Source organism: Solanum stenotomum, chromosome 9, assembly GCF_019186545.1.
Source record: "Solanum stenotomum isolate F172 chromosome 9, ASM1918654v1, whole genome shotgun sequence".
Classification (NCBI taxonomy): Eukaryota; Viridiplantae; Streptophyta; class Magnoliopsida; order Solanales; family Solanaceae; genus Solanum; species Solanum stenotomum.
The window spans coordinates 5,151,228-5,176,156 of record NC_064290.1 but is presented as its reverse complement, the minus strand read 5'-3'; the positions used below and the strand labels follow the sequence as shown (position 1 = coordinate 5,176,156).

The window sequence follows — 24,929 nt, the reverse complement described above, 5'->3', positions numbered from 1 at the left end:
CCCCCCCCCCCCCCCCCCCTCCCCCTATAGTGCATTACTTAGTTATAATTGTATTATTGGAGTTCTTACGTTTAATATAATATAATATAAATAAATATTGATATAAAATATATAAGATATACTAAATTGGACTTTTATAGTTGGAGAATTATATTAATTAATCATTCATGTTAGGGAGTGTTAAAATTTCATTAAACTTTCAGATTCTCAACGTCTATAAATTACACATGAGTTTTTAAGAAAAGAAGAATAGGAAACATAAAAAAATCGTAGTTTAAAAATTTGAGGAAACTCCTCCATTTAAAGTTAACAAATGATAGTATAAGCACGTTTTTATTGTTCCTTATCATATAAGTCACAACCCTTCACAAAGATCACAACTCATTGGAAATGTTATAACTCTTTCAAAAGTCGTAAGCATTCAATGAGAAGAGACATTCAATGAGTAGAGGCCTTTTTTAATATTATATACAATAAATAAATAAATATAATATTAAATATATAAGATGTACTAAATTTGGTGTTTTAAGAAGAAGAACAACAATAAAAAAACTTTTAAAAATTTAGTTTATAAATATATGAAAACCCCTCTTTTTATAGCCAACAAAGGATAATGTATTAAAAAAATTATTATTGTACCTTATCAAACAAAGTCACAACACTTTAGAAAAGTCAAAACCCTTCAAAAAGTTCACAACTCATAGGAAAAGTCACAACTCTTTGGAAGAGTCACAACCCTTCGAAAAGTCACAACTCTTCGGAAAAGTCACAACCCTTTGGAAAAGTCACAACCCTTCGAAAAGATCACAAATAATCGAAAAAGTTACAGCCTTTGGAAATGTCACAACCTTTCAATGTGAAAAGCTATATGCTTTCAATATAATATAATATAAATAAATAAATACAGTATAGTAAAATATAATACAATATATAATATATAAGATATACTAAATTTGGTGTTTTAAGTGGAGCGGGGCAAGGGGGGGGGGGGGGGGGGGGGTATAAAAATTTTTTCTTTTAATTTGGGGTGTTTAAATTTTTAGGGGGGTAAAAAAAAAAAAAAAAAAAAAAAAAAAAAAAAAAAAAAAAAAAAAAAAAAAAAAAAAAAAAAAAAAAAAAAAACGAAAGAAAAAAAAAAAAAAAAAAAAAAAAATAAAAAAGAGGTGGGTGTTGGGTGTTGGAGGGGGGGGGGGGGGGGGGGGGGGGGGGGGGGGAGGTTATAATAATTTATCATTTAAGTTAGGTAGTTCATACTTTTAAGGTAGTATAGAATAGATAAAAAGAAAGATATAGATTTGTATTATTTTTATTTGATATAATATTTTAAAAAATAAAGAAGACTTTTAATTTAAGGATTACGTAGAATATATGAAAATGTCATTTAATTTTGNCTTTATCGAAATGATTGGGTTTTAGGCTGACTTGTCTTGGTGGGATACGACAAGTGCCATCACATCCATTTTTGGATCGTGACAATATTAAACCAAATAAAAATAAAAGTATAACAAATAAATTGAAAACACAAACATGTTTTTCATCAAATTCTTTTGCTCCAACAGTTTTATGCTTTTCGCAGCTTGAACACGAAGTTATAGTTTGTCATTGAACTTCTTGTCAAGTATAAGTTGTTGCAAAAGTATATTTATGACAATGAATATGAGTATATATTAATTATCTAGATAGTCTTCTCATTTAAAGTTGAGTCATTCCATTCTCTTTGTTGCATCAATTTTTGTTGATTTGACTAATTTACCCATAAAAAATATTGCAATTGCGTTGTTGAACAATTCTCATAATCCTCCTTGCTTAAGGAAGAAGAATAATATAAACTTATAAAATTTAAAATGTGAGAAAACCCCTCTATTTATAGAAAATAAATGATCATATGAAAGGTGCTTACCGTGCCTTATTAGATAATTCACAACTCTTACGAAAAATCACAACCATTCAGAAATGTCATAACTATTAGGAAAAGTTACAACTCTTAAAAAACGACACAACCCTTCGGAGAAGTCACTACCCATCAATTTAAAAACGTGTCAACTTTTAATATAATATAGAACAAATAAATATAATATAATATAATATAATATAAAATATATAATATATACTAAATTATATATTTAATATTGGAGGTATTATAGTAATTTAACATTCAAATTAGGGAGTTCATGCTTTTAAGGTAGTATAGATGTATAATTATGTATCAAAGATGTATATATTCATATACATTGTTATATAATACTTTACATATACATTTCTTTTCAATTTCGATCAACTCAAATCTCTTCTAAACAATTCAAAATTTTAGATATGAGATCCTCTCGATGTTTTGATTCTTTTAGAAGAAGTAGCAAGGAAAAAGAAAAGCAATGAAGAAGAAAAGAAGGAAGTGAAGCTNAAAAAGGACAAATATACCCCCGAATTATTGAAAATGGTATACAAATACCCTTCGTTATACTATTGAGACACTAGAGCCCCTACCATTCAAAAAGTGGAGCATCTATGCCCTTCTCTCTAACGGAAGGACATGTGTCATCATCATATGCATCTACCCTTATTATTCACCAAATTCTAAACCCACAACCCGAATTAAAAAGACCCACCCAAATAACCCCCTAACCCATCCATTAAAATGACCCTCCTAAAAAATGAAGGGGAAAAAAACCCTTTTACACTCCAGTCTCCATGGAACTAGATGGAGACTCTCCACCTATCTGGTCCCAACCAACCACCACACTCCTCCGTCAACGCCACCGACAACCACCCTCTCCTCCTTTTTAGATCAAGTTCACATTTGTTGCAATGCATGTAAACTTTCAATATCAATGACTTAATAATTTCCTTCCAGATTCAATAGAAACAAGTCAATGGAAGGATCAATTTCTAAGTAAACATACGTTTGGACATGGATCCATATTGATATAATATATAAAGTTCATTTGAAAATGAAATTGAAATAATAAATTAGTTTGATAAATAAATATTTTACTATTCAAAATTTTGATAAAAAAGAAATACTCTGCACAATATGCAGAAAGGGGTTTAAACGTCTCTTTTTGGTGTGAATTTTTACATTTTACGACATCGGAGTATAACCGTTAACGGCGGAGCGAGAAGCAGAGGGAAGAACTTGATGTTGAGGTGATTCCAGTAGATACATTTGAAAGTCGTTCTTCTCCATCTGAACCTTTATTACCGGAAAAACCTCCTCCGATTAGCTCATGGAAGGAACCTCAGGCGAATTTGAAAAAGAGAAGATCCTTTCATACAAGGCTGAAATGCAGAGTAATGAAGTTGAAGTTGAGCACAACGAAAAACAAAAGGCTCAACCACCGTCAGCTTCTATGCCGTTGTTGCTTCCAACGGAGCTATCACCTCAGATGGAAAAGCCTCAGAAGCTTCAGCGGAGAAAGAGTGGTACGAAGGAATTAGCAACTTCCACCTCCTACGAAGCCGTTCAAAATGCAGGGGATGAATTTCGTTCCCTCCGATGATTTCGTCAGGATAAGGACCGCACAGCTCTCGCTGCAGCTCACCGGACCTTGAAGACGTTGAAGTTGACTTGACAATGTGGGTTATGGGTTATTTGGGTGGGTCTTTTTAATTTGGGTTGTGGGTTTAGAATTTGGTGAATAATAAAGGTAGATTCATGGGATGATGACACGTGTCCTTCCTTTAAAGAGAAGGGCATAAATGCTATACTTTTTGGACGGCAGGGGCTCTAATGTCTCAATAGTATAACGAAGGGTATTTGTATACCATTTTCGTTAGTTCGGGGGTATATTTGTCCTTTTTCCCTTTTAGATATGAGATCCTCTCAATGTTTTGACTCTTTTAGAATAAGTAGCAAGGAAAAAGAAAAGCAACGAAGAAGAAAAGAAGGAAGTGAAGCTTTAATGGCTAAACATGGAAGAAGGAGGGGAAGGAAGGAATGAAAAAGAAAAGAGAGTAATTTTATAGCGAAGGAAAAGTTTTTTTGGTGGAGCTTTCTCTTCAACTAATTCAGAGTTGTGTGAGTTATACGACGTTGAATTATTATATCATGGAGATAAGTTAAGAGTTATATATATTGTTGGATCGGTGAAGACACTACAACAAATAAAGGATTTTAATTTGCAGCAATTATATATTTAGCGACAATAATAGAATTGACGCAATATTATATTTAGTGATAATAAGAAATATGAGTATTTATTTATAATGTCGCTAAAGTCTTTTGCGACTCTGAATGCAATGACCTTAACTCAATTGACACTAAATATTTTTACGGAGATAAATATTGCCGCTAAAAGGAAAATCTATTGTCACTAAATGTTTTTTTGTTGTATTGAGATTATACTGTAGTAAATCTAAATCTCCTTAAATAGAACGAGATATCAACATCTCAACCTCGATTTCATTTTTGTTCATTTTCTAATTTAGGGTATAACCACATATATTACAATCGATTATTGATTAAAATCCTCAAAAACATTTGCAAGCCAAGTATATATTCTCATTGAATGAATCACAACTACAAACCACAATTCACGGACGTACATCTACCTAATAAATCCCCTCAACAACAATCTATATTATATATATAAACTATGCTACCAATATTGTCTTTCCAATTAATTGTTACTACAAAAATAATATGTCAGCCAAGAAAAATCAACTAGCTTTTGTTGCAATTGTTCTAATAACAATAAGTCCATACTACAATGCTTCAAAAATATTCCATGAAGACGCAATTTGCGATGAAGTCGATGCTTGCTTCGCGTATTGCGAAGTTTATGTCGATGGTATTGCTGCAAACCCGACCCGCGAATGTTGTGACAACTTACTTATATTGAATGGCAGGGTCAAATATATAGACAACGGGGTTCGTAAGTATTGTTATTGCATCGAGGACTTCAGTAATAGTCATTATCATCGCCCTTATCTCCAGTCACGAATTCAAAATATGTCTAGAATATGTGGTATTCATCGTAGCTTCCCTATCTCTGAGCACATGGACTGCTCTAAGTATGTATACCTTCACTTATTGTATATTTTGGGTTATTTGTAACTAACAATTATCTTTCTTTTCTTTTCTTTTTAAATTCTTTTTTTTTTTGTGCTTGCAGGCTTTAGTTAGAGACTTGTGTTTGTGGAAGACTAGCTAGCTGCTGTTCTCTTTGAGTCTCATGCTATATATGTAGTGGCGGCGCCAAAATATTCATTAACGGGTATAAAATATGAAAAAGTAAATACATGAAGAAGTTAAAAGGAGATTTAGTATTGACTATATATACATAAAAGATAATTTTAATTATATATAGATAGTATAATTTTTTGTCGAAGAAAGTTTGAATGAATCCCTTGACCCTACCTGGCTCCGCCCTTGAACTTTGAATTGGAAGGAAAATGATATGTATAGTATTCCAGATTGATTTTACTATGTTATCTCGACAAGGTTATAAGTTTGAATATATATGTAGCTTTGTGTTTAAACTAGTGGCTGATTCAAAATTTAGATGCAAGGGGATTTTGAATTGAGAGAATATATCATGTTTTCTTGCAAATATATTATATCGTCTAGCCTCGTAGCACTGAATTCTGCCAAACTTACAAGACATTCCAAAACAAGCTAAAGGATATGTGACATTATATATGACAATTTACATCAAATATAACGTCCTATGTGTATTATGTCACATAGAACACGTCCACCATTTTTTACCACCATCATTTCATTGCTAGCAACCGTCACACATCCATCATTTTTTACCACCATCTCGCAACCACTATCGATCACTAATGGCTTAATTATATTAATCCAAAGGTGGTCAATCAACAGTCTTCGTCAAAAATTAATTTATATATGCATATAAAAAATGAAATAATAAATAGATCAAAAATAACATCTTAGAAATACATTCTAATTTAAAAATAAAAATATATTATGCAAATTCAAATACTAAAAAATTAAATAATTTTAAAACTATATATTCAGTATTTAGATCTAGATGTCGGCCACTAATATCTAAATATGTGTATATATTTTCTAATTCAAGCGTCTTAATTAGAATAAAAATAAATGGAGCTTAAGTTTAGAACCAAAAGCATATTTTACATTGTTACAATTTATTCATATCAAGCAAGTACGACATTTGACCAAATGTTCCTCTATACTATTGTAATTTTAAAGATATTATTGAAAAGGAAAGATTTTTTTTTACAAAATGCAATGTGATTGAGATTTTAAAACAAATAGATTTTTCTTAAATGAATTTGATAAATATAATAGATTTTAAAGTCGCAACTTGCTTATATCCGTATTATCCCTTCTTTTTAATATGTTTGTCTTTTTTTTCTTTAAACAGTTTAAAATGTTTCTTTCTTTTTAAATCTTTAGTTTCAACTTTTCATATGTTAAAGATCAAAATTTTTTTTAAAAATAATATATTCAACATATTTTTAATATTATAAAAAGAAAAAAAAAATTACTAAACTTCGTGTCAAGTCAAAATCACATACGTAATTAAGAAAGATGGAGTAACTATTAAAAGTACACTTCGTTGTCCAACTTTTAAATTTAGCGTTGACAATAAATTCAAATTGCATAATTCATGCATGAAAGTAGGTGGAACATATACACAAAATTAAATAAATTCATTTTATCTGGACGCCCAACTTAGACCTGTCCAAATCCTGATATTTTCAATCAAATATGGCGCTTATAAATATTCATTGTTTTTATTGCAAATGGCAAAGAGACAAATTAAATAATAATAACACATCTAATTTTTACGAGTTAGATTTGAGAAGGATAATCGGTACATAATTTTATTTTTACTGTGGTTGTTAACAATAGATAAAGACTCAATAAAAAAAAATAACAAATCAAAAAGAGCCAAATATATAGGTTAATTATAAAAGTTAATTAAACTATACCATCAAATGTTTTTATGCAAAGAGTATACTATGGATAATATATTTTAATATTACGTATTTCTTTTAGTTTTACCTTCCAAAAGTAGGTGCCTTCAATAGTTTATTGTGCTAGGTGTAAATAAAAACAAGAGAAGTTTCCTTTAAGAAAACATTTGAGTTATGTAAGCATTTTATTTGGTGAATCATCATTGCATTTCTAGTAATAGAAAAAGATAATGATTGACAATTTGACATATATAAAAATACAATGGAATGCACACGTACATTGATGTTGAATTTCTAGCAATTTCCTTTCGTACGTGAATCTTGTAAATTTAAAAAATTAAAAATTAAAAAATGTAAATTTTATTTATATTTTTATGATATAGAAAAGTTATTTTCTATAAACTTTTGATTCATAAGAAAAGTTATCAAAATAGGATTGTAAAAAATTTTAATAATAAAATACAAAATAAATAAAACCGTAAAAATAACACACATAGGAGGCTAGCCCCTTAATACCTCTCCCACATATAGCGCAATAACATTTGACTATCTGTTTATCTTTTATTTTAGTTTTTGACTTTTGTATATTTATAAAGCAGAATATAATATTCGACTGCATCTACTTATTTTTTATTTTAATTCTTGACGATCTTCATACAGTTTTATTGAGAGACATATATTAAGTAAGTTGAAATTGTGCCAAATTTTATCTCTATTAGGGAATTTATTCCATTACATAAAATATATCTTTTTCTCCCTTCAATAATTACATCTATTGATTTGTGTTTCTCCATCTATTGTTTTTAATAAGATTTCGGAAATGACAAAACATGCATGATATTGTTATAAAACGTGCATGATATTTTCCATTAATTATTTTTAGAGTATTGAAGAAAATATCATATAGTACTACAGACATGATTCTAAATAGGAGAATATTATAAAGATCTAAATTAAGGTATAAGTTTAATAGGTAATCGAGCGTTATCTAGTTTTTCTTATCATTATATTAGTATTATTAGTCATTTACTATCTTATATTTTTATTTTATTATTATTACTATTATTTTCCTTCTGTTATCATATTATTATTGTTGCTATTGTTCTTCATTATATTCAATATAACTTCTTTGTTATTGTATTTTCCTTATATATTGATTTTGATATGTTTTCCATGAGTTGAAAGAGTCATTGAGAACAATCTCTTTATCTTCATAAGATAGAAGTACAACTATGTAGATAATATCTTTTTAAACTCTAAAATTATATTAAATATGTTATTGTAATAATACTACAAGGTATGAAAGTATATATCAATGTTGAGGTCAAATTTGTGATGGGCAAAATGTCAAACCTAGATATGATAGAGGACAAAGCGCCGACCAGAGATATTCTATTAGAAAAATATGTTTTAATTTTGAAAATTACTTGAAGTTATTTAAATTTTATTGTTAATAAAACACCATATATCTAATAATTTTTGCATTCTGGTACCTAAATGTTAGTGATTGTGTGTTCTTTTTCGTTATTTTTGAAATCCTAATAATGTGTACATAATTTTATATGGTCTATTCATTTTGTGTGCCACTTTTTGAAATGTGGAAGTAATACCTTATTTATTAAGAAAATATATATATATATATATATATTATGTAAATAAATATGGGGCCTCCTAGCACCAATTATAGTAGCATTACTTTTTGGACCAAATTATTATTAGCTTTTTGAAGGCTCCAACTTGTTAAAATAGTGAATAAATAATATCATCAAAAGTACTATTAAAACAAGAGACAATAAATCATCATAAAAATCAATAGTAAATTGAATATTGTTAAACCAAAAGATAACTATTCATTAGTACACCAAAGAGGAATCAATTGTTAATAAGACTAAAGATAACTAGTTGTAATTTTTTTTTCAAGATGATTAATTTGTGTGTGCATATTATAGGGTTAAACTTTGGAGCCAATTGATGGTTTTTTCCCCTCTAAACACTGATTTATAAATGAAGGCCCTTAAAAGTAGATACAAATAAATAGATTGTGTACAAAGACAGCATGGATTTTGCATTTTTTAAAAAATAAATTAAAATATTATGAGTTTGCTTTGTTGAACTTTGATTTTTTTTTAAAAAATAATCTATAATGCATGGTTGTTAAAAACTCAAACTTGTTGATGAAGAGAACTGATTGTATTTTCTTTTGAATATTTCTGTTTAGATATTTCTTGTAAATCAACGTTATAATTTTTTATGTAAATTATTTTTTACAGATATTTTTTGTAAATCAACGTTATAATTTTCTATGTAAATTAAGCTCGAATAAATTATATAATACTATAAAATAATAGAATCAAATTAAAAAATATCAAAGCACACCAAATTTTTTTTAATATTCTTTTTTTTAAAAAAAATCAAAATTATCTAATCGAAATTTTTTAATAGGGATAAGGCACATATACCTCCTATACTATGACTGAAATCCTAGAGACACGTCGTATGACCCCTGAATTCATTTTTTTTTTGTAGTTTTTGACCCCTTTTGACCTACCCACACTCTGTGACTCTACGCAGGTGAGGCGCGTGAGAGGTATTTGGATGCTAAGCCAACAATGTGTATAAAATTACAAAAAAAAATAAATTCAAAAATTAATAAAACCTTAATTTAATTAAGATATCTCTCAGAAATTTCGATAATAATCTAGGGATACTCATATCTTATCCTTTTTAATACGATAACATTGTATCAACGAGAAAAGAGGGTGGGGAGGTGGGGGTGCAAGTTGGCGAAAACGCGTTGCTTTATAGAAAAGAGATATTATTACAAAGAGAAAAAAAATAGGTATTATAAATATAAAAATTAAATAAAAACGCGGTTTTGAATTAAAAAAAAAAGTCAGGCCTCAACTTTCATTATTATTCACATGGTCTCTCAAGTCAATGTGATTTATACTTGCACATAATCTTATTGCCCACTCTCTACTGTTTCCTTATTATTATTTTTCATCATAAATAATATCATGCTTTATATATCATCATACTAAGATACATAATTACAATTTTCACTTTTTTTCTGTAAAAGTATTTCAAAATCATGACTGGAGGAAGAGAAATCCTGCACAAGATGAAGGTTTGTTATCTCAATTTTTTGTGTTAAAAATTTCAATTTTTTGTTAATATTTATAAGAAATCAAAATCAGTGTGGAAAAATTTGTATATATGCTGGAGCAATCCGCGCCTAGTCCTTTATATTTATTTATTTATGTTGATTTTATTTTTTTAACTGTAATTTGTGGTATTTTCACCGAAAATAATAATAGATTATCGTAGCAAATCAGTACAGGAAGGTTGTGGTTTCTGCAATCACAAGAATAGAAATAACTTGTTTATTTTTTTGGTCTAAAAAGTGTGATTTCGCTAACTTGTTTGAGACTGAGTCGTAGTAGTTGCTTTTGGATGGAACATTAAATTTAGGCAAGGAAGTTGTATTGTCTAAGTTGTCAAAGATATTTAGGGAATTTGATAATAGGCTGTGCAAAAATTTAGCTAAAGAAAAGTTGGAACTTTATTAGATCAGAGATTTGGCGTAACTGATTTGGGGAGCGAGGGAATACACTCAATTTCAGGTGAATTGTGATTGGGGAGTTTCGGCGTAACTGGTAAGTTTGTCATGTGAGTAGGAGGTCACGGGTTTGAGCTGTGGAACCAGCCTCTTTCATTTCTGTGCACAATAGACCCTTGTGGTTTCGCCCTTCAGTGGACCCCGCCCATAGTGGGAGCTTAGTGCATTGGACTGCCCCCTTTATAGTGAGGTGAATTGTAAATGTCTCTGTTGATGATTATGTTCTTAGAAGCCTCTTTGTCATTTGTATTTTTTTAAACTGAAATGAGGAGAAAGTGAGGGGACTGATTAGTATTTGATTGAAAGTGTCGCGTAGAATTGGAAAGAAGAGGGACTTCAATTATTCGATAGAGAGGCTACAGAAGTTTCCCTCGATGTTGTTTGTTTATGTGTTAGCAGGTATTCTAAGTGTACATTCATCTGAGCTTAGTGCTTATGGGCCAAGCTAGTTTCATATCAAATTTTGAGTGCTTTTTTCTCCTATTTTGGTTTCACGAGTTTTCGTTTCCCATTGCTGCTTGGGGATGTAGGATGATCCAACATAGTGCATAAAAAATATCTTGAGAACTCTATGAAGATCAAATTATGTATCAACAAGTGAATTGGTGTTTTACTCTGAGGATTTCCCAAATACCTGAAATAGAGAATCATAGAAACTGTGAAGCATTTGATAGGATCCATTTTGAGGACATAGAATGTAAGAGAAATCCAAATGTGAAACAATACGTTAGCTTGTCTATATTCAAATATCATCCTTAACTTGGTCTTTCGCTGTTTGTTGTGTGAATTCAGCTGCTATTGAGCGATTGTGCTATGCACAATCGTCCTAATAAGCAAATAGAGTATGATGAGGCGGTCATTGAACTTGCGTTGTTGATAGAAAAGCAAAGGGTTTTTTTTTTCAGTAGAAGATATTTACAGATAGGGTGTATGTACTATGTAGGGCATAAAGAGATTCTAATTTCAATATCTATCTTTATGTGTATCTGTAAATTGCCTCTCATGCATAAAGTTAATCGGTGTACTGATCAAGGTGTCATTGTTCTCACACTAATGCATTTCTTACATGTCTTTCTCAGGAAAAGGCATGTTTTATGGCTTCAATGCCAGACTCACCAGATACAAGAGGCAAGGGCGGAGCATCAAAGCGGATCACTCATGGTTCCCACCTTGTGAAGGGAAAGTCTAATCATGCGATGGAAGATTGTTTAGTTTGTGAGTTTAAGCAAGTCCATAACAACGATTTGGGACTATTCGCAATCTATGATGGACATATGGGCCATGATGTAGCTAACTACTTGCAGACACACTTGTTTAACAATATTTTGAAAGAGGTAATGCATAATGCACAAGAAGAGTTTGTGTTGTCATGACTCTGTTCTAACTCACTTTTTGTTACATTCCCGCAAAATCCTACTGGTCTTTACTCTCATTTTTGTTATTCTGTTACTCTCATTCTTCTTATTCACATCACCTGTATCTGTGAGCAGCATGACGTTTGGACGGATACTGTGAATGCAACTCGTAGAGCTTATCATAGTACAGACAAAGACATTCTGGCAAAAGCATTCGAATTGGGAAAAGGAGGGTCAACTGCAGTTACTGCAATGCTGATAAATAGTCAAACACTTATAGTAGCAAATGTGGGAGATTCTCGAGCTGTCATATCCAAGAAAGGTGTTGCCGAGCAGCTATCAGTTGATCATGAGCCAAACAGGGAAAGGGAGATGATTGAAAGCAAAGGCGGATTTGTTTCAAACATTCCAGGTAGCTTATGTCTTAATGATTCAAGTTTTAGTTTAAGTCGTCTAGATGATTTCACTCTCTCACGGTGATATTGCTCCGTTACATTTGACTGTTTTAAATCGATTCTCTACTCTTCATGCTCAAATTCTAAAGTTCTTGAGGTCTCAAACGTCAATCATTCATCTCAATTGTTGGTCTTGATGATTTAGAATTCTCTGTTTGTTGCATTATGTTGTGCACAAGGCTATACAAAGCCTACCAAGTAAAATATACTTTTCATTGATTCGTATGCAACTGATGTAATTCATTGTCTAGCCATAAGTTAGTGGTTGCTTCACACAAAGCTGAAAGTTTTGAATTTTGTAGGTGATGTACCTCGTGTTGATGGACAGCTTGCCGTTGCAAGGGCATTTGGAGACAAGAGCTTGAAGAGACATCTTAGTTCAGATCCAGACGTGGCAATTGAGCTGATAGATAACGACGTAGATCTCATCATTTTGGCAAGCGATGGACTGTGGAAGGTAAGCTGTTCCCTTAAATTAGAGCTAAAATGTCTTGAGGACGATGTTGTAATAGCTCTTGTTAAACGTTTGCTTCGCGTATTTGTAGGTAATGTCCAACCAAGAGGCAGTGGACTGCATTAAGAACATGAAAGACGCGAAAGCAGCAGCTAAACATTTATCAGAAATGGCGATTTCGCGGAAAAGCAAGGATGATATTTCCTGCATAGTTGTTAAGTTCCAGTGAAAGTAAGTCCTTTTGCAAGTAAAGATTGGGCTGTACAAATTATTTTTGAAATGAAAAAACACTTTTCTGCTGAATAGTGTTTTGTTAAGTTGAAAATATTTCCAGTGAATCAAAGATCAGTGGCCTCCAGACTTTTCCCTTTGTTATAAGAAATTGTTGTAAAATGTATTTATTGTTGAGTACTGTATATTCATTTTCCTAGACAAATGTGTTACATTTCCTGTAAGCAGAAGTCTGTATTTGTTGAAACAAGTACTTTAGAAATACAGATGCTGAAGAGTTCTGAGCTAATTCTTCTTTGAGTTTGGTTTGCTTACTAACTTTTAGAGCACGAGTGTATACTATGATAATACTGGCTCGTTTGGTATGAGGGATAAAGGATAACTGATACCGAGATAAGTTTTAGGATGAGTTTATCCCTGAATTGGTGTGTTATTTTTATCCTACATTGAGAATGAGAACAATCATGGGATAACTGATAATTACGCTTAACTAATATTGCATTAGTGTGTGTGTGTATATATATATATATGGTATCATTTAGTCAAGAAACCTTAATGATACCGATATAGTAAATATATTGATTTAGTATCAATTAAGCGAAATTATCAGTTTTAATGATATCAATACAATATACGGTACTGATTTAGTATCAGTTAAGCGAAATTAGTTGGGGGTATATAGTGTAATTATTTGGTGGAGTATGAATATAAATGGCTATATGTTTGTAATTATTTTATTTTTACTAATTTCAAATAAACTTGTTTCTCAACCAAACGAGCCCTACTAGTAAGATGGGCCTTTCCAATCACATGGGCCACTCTGTAAACACTAAAACCCAGTTCATCTGACGTAATTTTACGCAAATGTCCTTTTATGGGAACCTATTTAGATTTTGGCCATATTTTAAAAAGATTTTAATGTTTGTAATAACATGCAAAATGTTAGGTTGTGGTTTAACATTCTCTCTTAAGGTTTTTTGTTCGCTAAAAGAAAAGGTGATTGTCATTTAAAAGATCCATAATTTATCAGAGAAACTTAAAATCAGTATCTTTCACTATAAATAAAGTCTACGTATATTTTATCATCTCCGATCCTACCTATAGGGATAAGAGTAAGCTATGTCTATATTTTATTCTCCCCAAATTTGACATATATAATTACCCTATTACACTAAATTTGTTATTGCTATTATTGATTTTCATTATATAGTTGTCTCAAAAAGAAACAAATGATGGAAATTATGAGCTCATCTGTGGAGAGTAACGGTCAAACCCGGTAATTATGAGCTCCTTTTTTTTGGGCCTATCATTCAATGTAAAATCGAAATTTATTTGCAGATGAAATTTTCAAATAGCCATTATAATAAACTTAATTAGGCCTCTTAGATATAATTTATATATATACGGATTGTAGCTATAGTGTAAGTTGTTAGGCCAACCTCCTTTGTATAAGTCGCGTGTACCTTTGAATAATTCACGTATATGAAGTATTTGTATAATTTGTGTGCATTTGTATAATTGAACTATTTTTGTCCATAGTTGTATAAACTGGTTAGTAGTAATTGATTTATATTTATTTTTGTATAAACTCGAAATAACGAATTTATACAAATACAAACATCTGAACATTAAACAACTATATAAATTATATTATACAAATTACAGTTTACAAAAGTTTGTCTATATTTGTATAAATTGGTTAGTATCAATTGATTTGTATTTATTTTTGTATAAACTCAAAATAACAAATTTATACAAACACAAACATCTAAACTTTAAGCAGTTACATAAATTATATACATTATACAAAAGTTATACAAATTATACTATACAAATTTCGAAAACTACACATTTATACAACTGAAACTTGATCGCGTAATTTTACCTAAAATTAATAATGAATGATAATTAATTTTAATTATAACTATGTTAACTAATATATATTTACTTAATCACATAATTTTTCCTTATTTTTGTACCACCACAATTGGCCCGACTTAAAACATCTCAAAGAATCGAATTCAAAATTCAAATGCACGAAATTTTATATGTATATGATATTTCTCTAAGTCTTCTAATTTTCTTTACGCGTACATGTTAAAAACAATGAACTTAATCTCATTTGTCTAGGATATTAACGATTTCACAAAAATGAAAGTTTAGTGAATCATCATTAAACAATTTCATCATTCTTTTAAGATTTCACTTTAAGTCCACATCCAGCATGTTACTCCCTTTATTCCATATTAATTGATCACTTATCCCTTAAAAAAAATTAAAAATTAAACAAATATGGATACTTTCAATAAAAATCAATTGCAAAGGTAGAATACAAAAAAGTTAAGTAATGATTTCTTGATTTAATATGGTGGACAAGTAATATGGAACAAATATTTTTAGTAAGATGATCAACTGAAAGGTCTCATATTAGTTGATCACTTTTCATTTTACACCGTGCTTAAGAAATCATAAATTAAAAGATGATTTTACTAATTTACTCCTTAACAAAACTTCTTCATAATTTACAAACAAATGTAAATATTTTTAAAAAAATTGTAAGAATAATATAGAAAAAAATTAATCAATATTTTCTTGATTCACTAAGGTGATCAATATATTTATAAAATAATTATATTTAGTATAATGATAACGTGAGTTCGGTTAAACCAATAATGGACACATTAACTTCACCTCAAATTGTGGTGCCATGCATGAGACCACTTGTTTAGCATTGATACGTGGCACTTAACAAGGATGCCTAATTGGATTCTCCACGTGAGATTCATATAATAATAAAACAGGTGGCACCATTTAAAGGGTAACTTTATTAAAAAACCAATTCCAAACGATTTGCTCAAAACGAGAAACCAAACTCTGCATTTTTATTTTTAACATTTACTTGACCATACAAAACTTGATTACATCACTTACAAAATAGGCACTAACTTTCTTTATCAAAAGCTTACAAAAATACTAATTAACTAACCAAGTACGCCATCATTACCGTACACCAAAATGTTTGGCTAAGCAATTTATATTTTATTTATATCAGTGTGTAGAATGTTGTATGAAAGTATTTGATTATTTAAATTTGTAGAATGGTTTTGGATTATGCCAAAATTCAAGATATAATAAATATTATTTATTTTTATTAAATATGAACTTAATTAACGATTTAGATTTATTGGTTAGTGTGTACATTAATGAGGAGTCATTTTATAAGTCTAAGATATCATCTTATTCTAAAGGTCTAAATTAATATCACATAGGGGTGTTCATGATTTGAATAAAAATTGATCCAAATCGAAAAATTAAATCAAATCGATTAAATGAACCGATTTAATTTGGGTTTTGATTTGGTTTGACTTTAGATTGTTAAGAACCGATAGTAGTTGGTTTGATTATGGTTTTGTTCGAAAAAAATCGAAGAAATAACCGAACTGAACCAACAAGTTATATACATAAATTTTATTACTATACATACATAATATATTATATTCATAAACAATTTTAAAGATTTTATATATGTTTCATCAAAATTTATTTTTATAATTTACTTATGAAAGAAAAAATGTCCAAGGTGAGAACATTTTTCTTATTGGTTTCATGTATATGAGTGTCTATGAAAATTCTTTGTGGGACTAAAAATGTCATTGTCTCTTCCTTCTATGCCAAAATAGTGAATTTTGAAGTTTTATTTAGTAAATTCAATGATCGAAAGTTTTGTAATGACAGTCATTCTAACTATTTTTTTGTTTGAATGGATTGTTGTCACTTTTTTCACGTTTTAAATTAATTGTTTATTTTATTTTTATGTATGGTTAATAACCGAACCAAAAACCAAAACCGAAAACAACCAAACCGATAAATGTATATTATATTTGGTTTGGTTTGGTTTGGTTTTGATAATTTTAAAATCGATTAAGTTGATTTGATTTTGGTTTTGACCAATAACCGACCCAAACCAAACCGTGAACACCCCTAGTATCACATGTCAAATAATGTAACTCAACATATCAAGTAAATTTAAAATGCTAATAAGATGATGTTATTTTTCAAAACAACAAAGCATATCTAGTCAAATCAAACGTCAATAAAAATGTATATTATATATACAAGTGACCTGATTAAATATCCTTACATCACTTTAATCTAATTGATTAAAACGATTTTATCATCATATGAATTATTCCCTCCTACAAATATTCTAGGAATCCTTGTAATTCAGAAAAAAGAGACAAAAATTCAAATAAAACACGACAGAATGCTCGTGAATCAAACATTGTAAATTTCTCTATAAGCATTATTCTTGACAAGTTTCAAATACTGAAAAGTCGAAGGAAAATAAAATTATTCAAGATTAAATTTAACGAAAGCAAATTAAATAGCAAGACGTTTAAGATAAAATTTACTTACTCGCAGGGGCTATCAAAGTTTTCGTGAAGAATCAAATTCACATCCAAGATCAGTTTCATCCTGTTCAAGATCAAACTAAAAATGCCTTTAATTTTTTTTTTTGATAAAAATAATTTTTAGAATTCATAGAAATTAACTATCCATTTTCTTCGAAATAAAATGATACGATTGTTATGATATTTTTTAATCATAAATATTTTTTTGACGTAAATTTTATTGTTTACAAAAAGAATTATCAAATATAGAAATAAATAATAATTTTTTAAAAATAAATTAAAGAAATAACACGCTCAAATTAAAATTGATGGAATATAACATTTGTGTGTCAGTAAAAAATATACTAAGGAAACAATGGGTGGTATAAAGTTAATTATTTTAAAATAAAATAATAAACAGATTTTTTAAAAAGAAAATAAAAATATACCGAATGGAAGGAGTATTTATATTTTTGTAACCTAAGAGGCTAACTAAAACCAAAAATGTTGTAACCTATACATTTATGAACAGTGGACAAAATTGAATGTATTACTTGTTATTGCTATATTTAGGTTGCGTCCAAACGGGAAGTATTGGGTTTAAAATTAAATAATTGAGAAATACTATCCATTTAGAGCACAAACAAAAAAATTGTTATTAACTAACATAACAAACATCGTTCAAGATAAGTACAAAATCTTGCTGGTATTTTAAGGGGGAAAAACTCTTTATAAAGCTAAATGAATCTTAAATCTAATTTAATTTTAAAATTTAGGTCAAAATAATGTAAAATTAATTTCCAACTTAAAGACTACTAACTAAAGTAGACTTTACCTTAATTTCGATTAGAGAAGTCAATGTTATAAGGCGAAAACTTAAAAGTGAATTATTAATATATAGAACAGAAGATCTTGCTTAAGAAATAGAAAATTTATAAAGATTGTTCCAACCATATTAGGAGTTCAAGGAAGGAACTCATCATGTCAAAATGGGATTCTTCATTCACATCACACGCTTAGAAAAATTGGATGTCCAAACATAATATTGTCCAATAATGTATGAGTAATTTATTCNAAGTAGACTTTACCTTAATTTCGATTAGAGAAGTCAATGTTATAAGGCGAAAACTTAAAAGTGAATTATTAATATATAGAACAGAAGATCTTGCTTAAGAAATAGAAAATTTATAAAGATTGTTCCAACCATATTAGGAGTTCAAGGAAGGAACTCATCATCTCAAAATGGGATTCTTCATTCACATCACACGCCTAGAAAAATTGGATGTGTACACGTCCAAACATTGTCCAATAATGTATGAGTAATTTATTCAACAATTCAATATCAAAAGTCTAACTCCAATATCATGCTAAATGAATTTGGAATCTATATATATATTAATAAAGCTGAAAATGAATCCGCTGATGTGGCATGCCTCATTGGCCTCTATTACTATTTATTTATTTTCTCATAATTTTGAATTTTCTTTCTTCAAACCTTTAAAAAATAAATTATTTCTTTCATTATTATTTGTATTTATTACATTATAAATTATAATGGGTCATCAAAGTAGTCAGAATTAAATTGAAATAATGGGTCATTAAGCTGCTATATGCCCTTTCGATTGCATAACAGTCTTTAAGTTTTTCACTATTTAACGTCTGTTTAATCTATTGCATCTACAAATTAAAGAATTAATTGTTCTTCTTGAGTAGATATCTTGATATGAGTAGTTGATGAGACAATATGGAAACTTTGAAGATAGCACGGTAAAAACTAAAAGAAAAAAAAGTAATTTGTGTTTATTTCCTCAAAAATTATACATGAAAGTACATTCAGGGGCCAAATCTTTACTTTTTTCCCCCTTATTTCTTTTCGAAATTGCAATTTTTCTTACTTTTTCTCAATTTGATGCAAATCATAATTATGTTTATGACTTTTTAGTTTTGCAGTTTCACATTATGCTTGAAAATTTGTATTCCACTAACTTTTTGTTTGCTCTCAGTATATATGTATGGTAGAAGGTTGTGTAAATATGTTATTTTATTTATTTTTAATTATTTAGTTTTAGTAGAATAGTCACTCATTTGGCAGCTAATTAAATTAAATTATCTATTATTTTTTCGTATTTGATGAACTTTCTTTAGAAAATTAAAAGAATTGTGAAAATTAAGACCATCTTCTGTATTTTTTCTTTTATTTCTTAATGAATAAGATCATAGGAATAATATTACATTAATTTATTTTTTCATATGTTCTCTCTATGATTTCTCTTTTTGTATATTATATAATAAATAAATATGTCAATTAACCATTCATTCATATATTTAATGGTCTTGATATTTATCACTCCCATAACTTTTTATCTTCATAATTCCTAAAATAATTAATAGTCATATTCATGACAATATTTGATATTTCATATTATAGTGTTATAAATTGAGACAACCTAAGACATAGTAAAAATATCACATTATTGCCCTTTTAAGTTATGTTTCTGGTGCTTATTATATTCATATTTTTGGGTGATTTGAAGAACAAAAGGAAGGCTATTTGTATGGTGAACAACTTGTGGGGATGGACGTCGTCACATCGAAATGAAATCGAATAATTATGTATTAATTTCATAATTTTTTCGTTTGTTTTTTAATGATTAAGGTCATAAGAATGATGTAGCATTATTCATTTATTTCGTACGTTCTCTTTATAATTTATCTTTATTTTATATTTTATATGAATATTTTATTATCGTATGTTTAATATCTTATCGTCTTTTATAATCGCGCGAAGTGCGGACAAATCCACTAGTTCAATATAAATTCGAAAGCTAACGCAAAAGTACAAATTATTCAAGCCATATGAAAAGTTCAAAAAATCATCTACCTACCTATGAGGTGGAACTCTTCATCGATACACTTTGTGGCATCTTAAAATGTTTCCTCTTGTAGTTTCTAGAGGAAAGAAAAAGTACAAAAGAGTAAAAGTAAGTTCCAAAAATAAAGTTCACCGGGGCAAATAGTAGTTGAGTAAAAATTCTGTCAAAAGGTTGAAGAAAAAAAACTCATAAAAAGAATTTTTAGCATTATTTAGTAATTCAAAATATATGAAATAGGTACCTCTCGCAAAAATAATATTGCAATTTTAAAAATAAATTAGTGTCATGTGATGATTAGTCCGTCATTGAAGAGATAATCAAGCCTGAATCAATAATTTTCACAATATCAATCAAGATGACAGCTTACTATTCAGTTTTATTATTTTTAATGTCCTTTCAAGACGTACTATATATGTTTATGTTTTACAGTAATAAATGAAAAAAAAAAGACTTCTCTATCACGTAAGAAGGAAGCAACGTAGAGATAATCAAGCTTGAACCAATGATTTTCACCATATCAAGATGACAGTCTACCGCTGAGTTATATCATTTTTCATATCCTTTCAAGATTTTATATGTTACGGTAATAAATGAGAAAAAAAATCTAGTTAGTCTTTACACTATTAATGAAAATGACTAAAACACAAAAAATGGTAAACCTAAAATTCATAATTAAGGCACAACACATGATTTCAATATATTTTGAGACGTATTATATAGTACAGTAATAGATGAAAAATGAATATAATAGTTGAAAATTCTTTACACCATAAATAAAAGTACTCAACCTTCAAAAAAATATTAGACCTAAACTTCATAACTATGGCGCTAATGACGCATGATTTCAATACATTTTTTTCAGATGGTTTTATTTATGTCAAAGATTCAATAATTTATAGTAGTATAATATAAATTACTAAACTTTCAATGAAAAAAACAATTGAAACCTCTTATCCATTATTTTAATTTATTATATAATATAATAAATAACACGCTACTCAAGGAGTAATAAAAAGAGGTGAAACAATAGATTCACGGAAGAAGGATGCTAACAGGATAGTACGATTGTACGAGTCACAACTATCTTAAAAGAAATTTATACAATAATAATTTTAAAAAATAAGTAAAAAACACTTCACCAATATTTTGAAAAATATTTTTTTAAAATCAAATTGTGTAGTAACTCTACTCCAACTATTATGTTATGGTCCGTTTTGAATCTAAGCCACATAAATCTATCCTTCAAATTTTAATTCAATAAACACAATTCTGAAATCATTTTTATAACGTTTCAAAAAATTTCTGTCATTCCGATATAAAATTCACCTAAAATATAATTTTTCACCCCTTTTCATAAACTTGTCTTCCATCATACATGAACGTCATCCAGACCATAACCCTTAATTAGGTGAGATTTTAACTCTAATCGAACAACATTAGATTCTACTATGGATTAAAAAACTAAAAAAGAGGTGAAATTAGATTAACGGAAGTAAGATTCCCAGCTACCCCCATGTGCGGACATAACCTATCTTAAAAGAAAACCAAACTAAAAAAATATACTTTTTCTCCATTTTAATTTATTTAACCTATAAAATAAACCAAAAATAATAATTTTAAATTAATAATATAACAAACATAACGTTCTTTAATCTTCTAATTTTTAAACATATCACGTGAAAAGTTAAAAATTAAAAAAATTAAATTAAAAACCAAATGCGTGACACATAAAAAAACCAAAATTTTAAATTAATAATTTAACAAACTTAACATATTTTAATCTTATGATTTTTAAACAAATCACATGAAAAGTTAAAAATTCACACAAATTGAAATGGGAGTATATAAAAAAAAAATAGGGAGAATATTGTCTTTTTTTCCACAAAAAACTAATATTGCATGCAGAAGAACTATGTATGGAGCTGCCACATATCTCTCTTTGCATGTCAATCCCTAATACTCTTCAGCCACGCACTTCCTTGCCCATCACTCACACCATCCTCGTCACCCCAAAAAATAATTGTGTTTTCCATTAAAATTCATTTCATTTTTTTTTTTTTGTTTACTATATAATCATCCCTTTGTTCACATCTTTTTTTCATGTCTCCCTCATTCTACAACACTCTCCCATTAACAAAAGAATTCACTTTATAAAAATTTCTCCCATTTTCAATCATGGAAGGCCTTTGTGCTGAATTGCACCATCATAAATTTCATCCCTCTCACCAACTCTACAAGAAATCTCTTCGTGACATTGATATTCCCCCTAGAAAATTACTAAGCCGACGTTCTACTCTTTCATCAATCGACCATGTTGTTTCTGATGTCCAGTTTATGGATTCACCAAAGTCTGTAGGCGGGTTGGGAACTGAATCGGATACTCTATTTCAGAAGTTTTTACCGTATAACAGTTTGGATGATGATGACGATGCTGATCCGTACTCGTCTGACCATTTTCGTATGTACGAGTTTAAAGTGAGGCGGTGTACCCGTAGCCGGAGCCATGATTGGACTGATTGTCCGTTTGCTCATCCTGGTGAGAAGGCTAGACGGAGGGATCCGAGGAGGTTTCATTATTCCGGGACGGTTTGTTCTGAATTTAGGAAGGGAAATTGTAGCAGGGGTGATAATTGTGAGTTTGCACATGGGGTGTTTGAGTGTTGGCTTCACCCAACTCGGTATAGGACTGAAGCATGCAAAGATGGGAAAAACTGCAAACGCAAGATTTGTTTCTTTGCACATACTCCGAGACAGCTTCGTGTTCTTCCACCTAGTTGTTACGAAAGTGGTTCATCACCCAAGAATTTGAATAATTCCCCAATTGAGAAAAAGTACCGAAATATGAACCATTGTGTTTTTTGCCATTCTGTTTCTGCTTCCCCAACTTCTACTTTAATTGGTATGTCCCATATCTCTCCCCCTATGTCACCGTCCCTCTCACCGCCTCTTTCCCCTGCCAATCGAAACCAGTTCTCTTCTCCCATGTCGCGTTACACCGATCGTTTTGGGAGTGTTGAGTCGTCGTCCTCTGGAATGGGTCAGCTCGATCCATCTGGGCTGTTGAGTTACAAAGATGCACTTACTGAATTGGTTAGCTCATTGGAAGCTATGAATGTGAATCATGAACCAAATTCTTCAGCAGCAGCTGCTGCTCATTCTCATTCTGTTAATTTTGATGGGAATTTACCATGGCTGGATGTGAATTTCAACAACAATAACAGTTACGATGATCAGCAGCAGTTCCTTCTTTCGCCTTCGACTCTATCTCCAAGTCCAATTTCAAATTCGAGAACCAAATTCTACACAAGGGAATTTCCATCTCCTAGCCCTGTTTCGAGCTCGAGGTTGAGCTTTGTTGAAGAGCCGAACAATAACAATGCTACAAACAGATTTTACAGTGACAGTGGATTATGTGGAGGACCAGATCTGGGGTGGGTCAATGACCTACTGACTTGAAAAGAAAAAAAAAGTTATGGAGAGCTCATGGGCCATTGATGGAGCTCGTTTTTTGTGGTCCTACAAATTAAACAATTGTTGATGATGACAAAGAAGAAATTATTGAGATTTGAGAAGAATGATTTTTGTATATACAAGTTTTTAAATGTACGGTTTAATTTACTAGTTGCTGCTGCTGCACCATCCATATATAATCCAACAAGAATAAGAGAGTTTTGTGTATATATGAGATGGAGGAAGACGAAGAAGATGAAGATGTGTGACTGTTTTATTATTATTACTAATTCTGAAAGCTTATTAGATTTTTTTTGCCTTATTTTTAATGAATGTAAGATTTCTGGGTCGTCTATTAATTATGAAGATGTAATTTTCAATTTCAATTTCCATTTTGTTGAAGGTGAGATTGTGAGGGTATTATTGTGTTATATTAAAGTTTAATGTTGAATCCACTATTTATGTGGTGTTATATATATTAGTAGTCCATTTGCATTAAATCAACGGAGTAATAATTTCTTGCCTTTGTATAATTTGACCTCTTTTCTAAGTGCTTCTGGTGGAGTGGAATTAATGGGATTTTCTTCAATGCTATTTATAGTATTTTTTGAAAAAATAAAATGTGGATTTGTTATATTTGCTCTGTTTAGATAAAATTCTTGAACTTCGTACAGTTCCGTGCAGTTGCTGAAAAAGGAGGATTGATATAATTATTAATTCGTGTGAATTTTGGGTTTATTTGGATTGTTAGTGAGATACTTGTTGTTTCATATTTCTCGTATATGTTGCATTTACTTAGAATAGATGTTAATATATGTCATATTTAGATGTATTTTTTGAAAATAAATAAATATTTTTTATATTTGTCATTTCACAAAATCAAATAAGTAACACTCTTTCTATTTTAATGATTAATTTAAGTAACACTCTTTTAATGATTAATTTAAGTAACACTCTTTCTATTTTAATGATTAATTTATGTTCATTGATCAATTTAACTAATTAAATAAATTATTTAAATGTTAAATTTAATTAGTCTAAAATTGCAGACATAGAGAAAGTAATCATTTACTATGTTAGGACCAAATTAATTAATTTTTTTCATTTTATCTCTATAATTTATATGACTTTTAAGAGTTGAAATAAATACTTTATTAATAATTTTTTAATTATCGTATAAAGTAAAAACCATCTA

At 29.5% G+C, this 24,929-nt stretch overlaps 3 protein-coding genes across 3 annotated transcripts; all 3 read left to right on the top strand.

Moving 5' to 3' along the window:
- The first annotated feature begins 4,616 nt into the window (after positions 1-4,616).
- On the top strand, positions 4,617-5,487 carry LOC125876689 (protein ARABIDOPSIS THALIANA ANTHER 7-like). The gene is made up of 2 exons (XM_049557917.1): positions 4,617-5,010; positions 5,112-5,487. Exons 1-2 carry the CDS (start codon positions 4,640-4,642, stop codon positions 5,116-5,118), a joined length of 378 nt encoding a protein of 125 aa, XP_049413874.1. The 5' UTR covers positions 4,617-4,639; the 3' UTR covers positions 5,119-5,487.
- Positions 5,488-9,828: 4,341 nt separating this feature from the next.
- LOC125876744 (probable protein phosphatase 2C 58) lies at positions 9,829-13,334 on the top strand. The gene is made up of 5 exons (XM_049557982.1): positions 9,829-10,033; positions 11,605-11,859; positions 12,016-12,292; positions 12,638-12,792; positions 12,881-13,334. The coding sequence occupies exons 1-5, from the start codon at positions 9,998-10,000 to the stop codon at positions 13,016-13,018; spliced, it is 861 nt and encodes a 286-aa protein (XP_049413939.1). The 5' UTR covers positions 9,829-9,997; the 3' UTR covers positions 13,019-13,334.
- A 9,043-nt stretch (positions 13,335-22,377) lies between these two features.
- LOC125876470 (zinc finger CCCH domain-containing protein 2) lies at positions 22,378-24,189 on the top strand. Its single transcript, XM_049557655.1, has one exon. The coding sequence runs from the start codon at positions 22,460-22,462 to the stop codon at positions 23,738-23,740; it is 1,281 nt and encodes a 426-aa protein (XP_049413612.1). The 5' UTR covers positions 22,378-22,459; the 3' UTR covers positions 23,741-24,189.
- The last annotated feature ends 740 nt before the right edge of the window (positions 24,190-24,929 follow it).

Excerpts from the sequence above, each read along its gene's own strand:
- LOC125876470 (XM_049557655.1), top strand. The coding sequence starts at position 22,460 with ATGGAAGGCCTTTGTGCTGAATTGCACCATCATAAATTTCATCCCTCT.
- LOC125876744 (XM_049557982.1), top strand. The coding sequence starts at position 9,998 with ATGACTGGAGGAAGAGAAATCCTGCACAAGATGAAG. Across the intron at positions 11,860-12,015 it reads TTAACAATATTTTGAAAGAG|CATGACGTTTGGACGGATAC; the intron begins GTAATGCATAAT and ends ATCTGTGAGCAG. Across the intron at positions 12,293-12,637 it reads ATTTGTTTCAAACATTCCAG|GTGATGTACCTCGTGTTGAT; the intron begins GTAGCTTATGTC and ends TGAATTTTGTAG.
- LOC125876689 (XM_049557917.1), top strand. The coding sequence starts at position 4,640 with ATGTCAGCCAAGAAAAATCAACTAGCTTTTGTTGCAATTGTTCTAATA.